Source organism: Emiliania huxleyi, assembly GCF_000372725.1.
Source record: "Emiliania huxleyi CCMP1516 unplaced genomic scaffold EMIHUscaffold_229, whole genome shotgun sequence".
In the NCBI taxonomy this organism is placed as follows: domain Eukaryota; phylum Haptophyta; order Isochrysidales; family Noelaerhabdaceae; genus Emiliania; species Emiliania huxleyi.
In genome coordinates, this window is record NW_005200342.1 from 1 (window position 1) to 1,464 (window position 1,464).

Sequence of the window (1,464 nt, forward strand, 5' to 3'; positions counted from 1 at the left end):
TGGAAGTTGCCCTAGTACCTCGCCGTCTGCAGGCTCGAGTACCGGGGGGATTTGGTTCCGTGGGGGTAGGGTGACCTCCCCCGGGCGCGGGCCCTCTGGGTCGACGCAATGGTAGATCTTGGCGTTGGCGTACCCAAGCTAAATGGTGATGTTGCGCTCGAGCTCGTTCTTGAAGCGGACGGTCTGCGACGCAGGGGGGGTGGGGGGGGGGGGGAGATGTGGGGAGCTGTGGGGAGGTGTGTGGAGGGACTGCGCATCGGGCTTGCGTATTGGCCTTGCGCGGCGGGCTTGCGCGGCGGCGGCGGGGAGAAGAGGAGCGTGCGACGGGTGTGTGTGAGGGCAGCGAGGGCGGTGGAGGCGAGGGCGGCGGCGGCGGCGGTGACGAGGGAGCGTGTGGCAGGCGGCGAGGGCACGGGTGGGGTGGGAGCAGGGGGTCGCGATGGCGGCGGCGGTGATGGCGGTGGCGGTGATGGTGGCGCTGAGCGGGCGCACGCGAGAGGGTGCGCTGTGCGGCGGCTGCCTGCACGCCAGAGATGGACTTGACGACGGTGGACTTGCCGTGCGCCACGTGTCCGATGGTGCCTGACGGCGGAGCGCCCAGCCTCTGGGTGCGTCGGAACGTCCACGGAGGTCTACCAGATGCGCAGCGGGGCAGGGCGGCAGAACGGTGGCTACAGGCAAGGCCGAGCGAGGCCCGCTCCGCGAAGAAGGAGGTGGAGGCGGAGGCGGAGGCGGTCGCCGGCGCGGCCGGCAGACACGGGCGGGCGGCGCCGCGCACCGATGTTGATCGTCGCTTGGCGCGAGATGACCTCGGGCGAGAGCGGGTTGAGGGTGGAGACGTCGAGGGTGGCGAGGTCCTGCTTGGCCAGGCCTGGCTTGTCTGCCGCCATGCTGGGCGACTCTGCCTCGGCTGCGACACGCGTCGGGGTGCGCTCCGAGAGAACTCGAGCTTCCTCGACGAGTCGGGCTGACAGTCGCGGCTCTCACACGCGCTCTTCAGAAAAGAATTCTTAAGAGAAGCCTCTCTCACAGCACACTGGCACGACAAGGGCGCAGACTGGCGCGGACTGGCACACACACAGGCTCACCACCGGAGCCGCCTAAGCGACTCCGTTAAGAACGGCAATGCACTCCGCACCATGCACAATGCCGCTCTCCCCGCACGCTAGCTCGTTCACCGTCTGCCACGCCACGGCGGTGTGGAGGACGACAGACAAGCGCTGCATCTGCAGCCCGTGCCAGTTCTTGGTGGTCCATGTGACCTCGTCCAGGTGCTGAGCGTGCGAAAGTTTATTGCTCAGCTGGTTCGCCGCCTCCCTCAGGGTGCTGCGAACCTCCTTTCCAAAGCCTCCGAAAGCCTCAAAATCAAACAAACGTAGATCGCAATCCTGCTGCCGCGCAAAGGGGTAATCGCCAGGCTGCTCCGTGAGCTTTCCCTTGGGGGCATCCTCCTCCTCCCCCTCC

General features: G+C 67.4%; 1 protein-coding gene across 1 annotated transcript; it reads right to left on the reverse strand.

The window, feature by feature from the left end:
* Positions 1-138: 138 nt before the first annotated feature.
* On the reverse strand, positions 139-890 carry EMIHUDRAFT_235995 (hypothetical protein; the record flags this gene model as incomplete). Its single annotated transcript, XM_005779658.1, has 3 exons — positions 139-168; positions 527-582; positions 779-890. The coding sequence occupies 3 exons, from the start codon at positions 888-890 to the stop codon at positions 139-141; spliced, it is 198 nt and encodes a 65-aa protein (XP_005779715.1).
* Between the last annotated feature and the right edge of the window lie 574 nt (positions 891-1,464).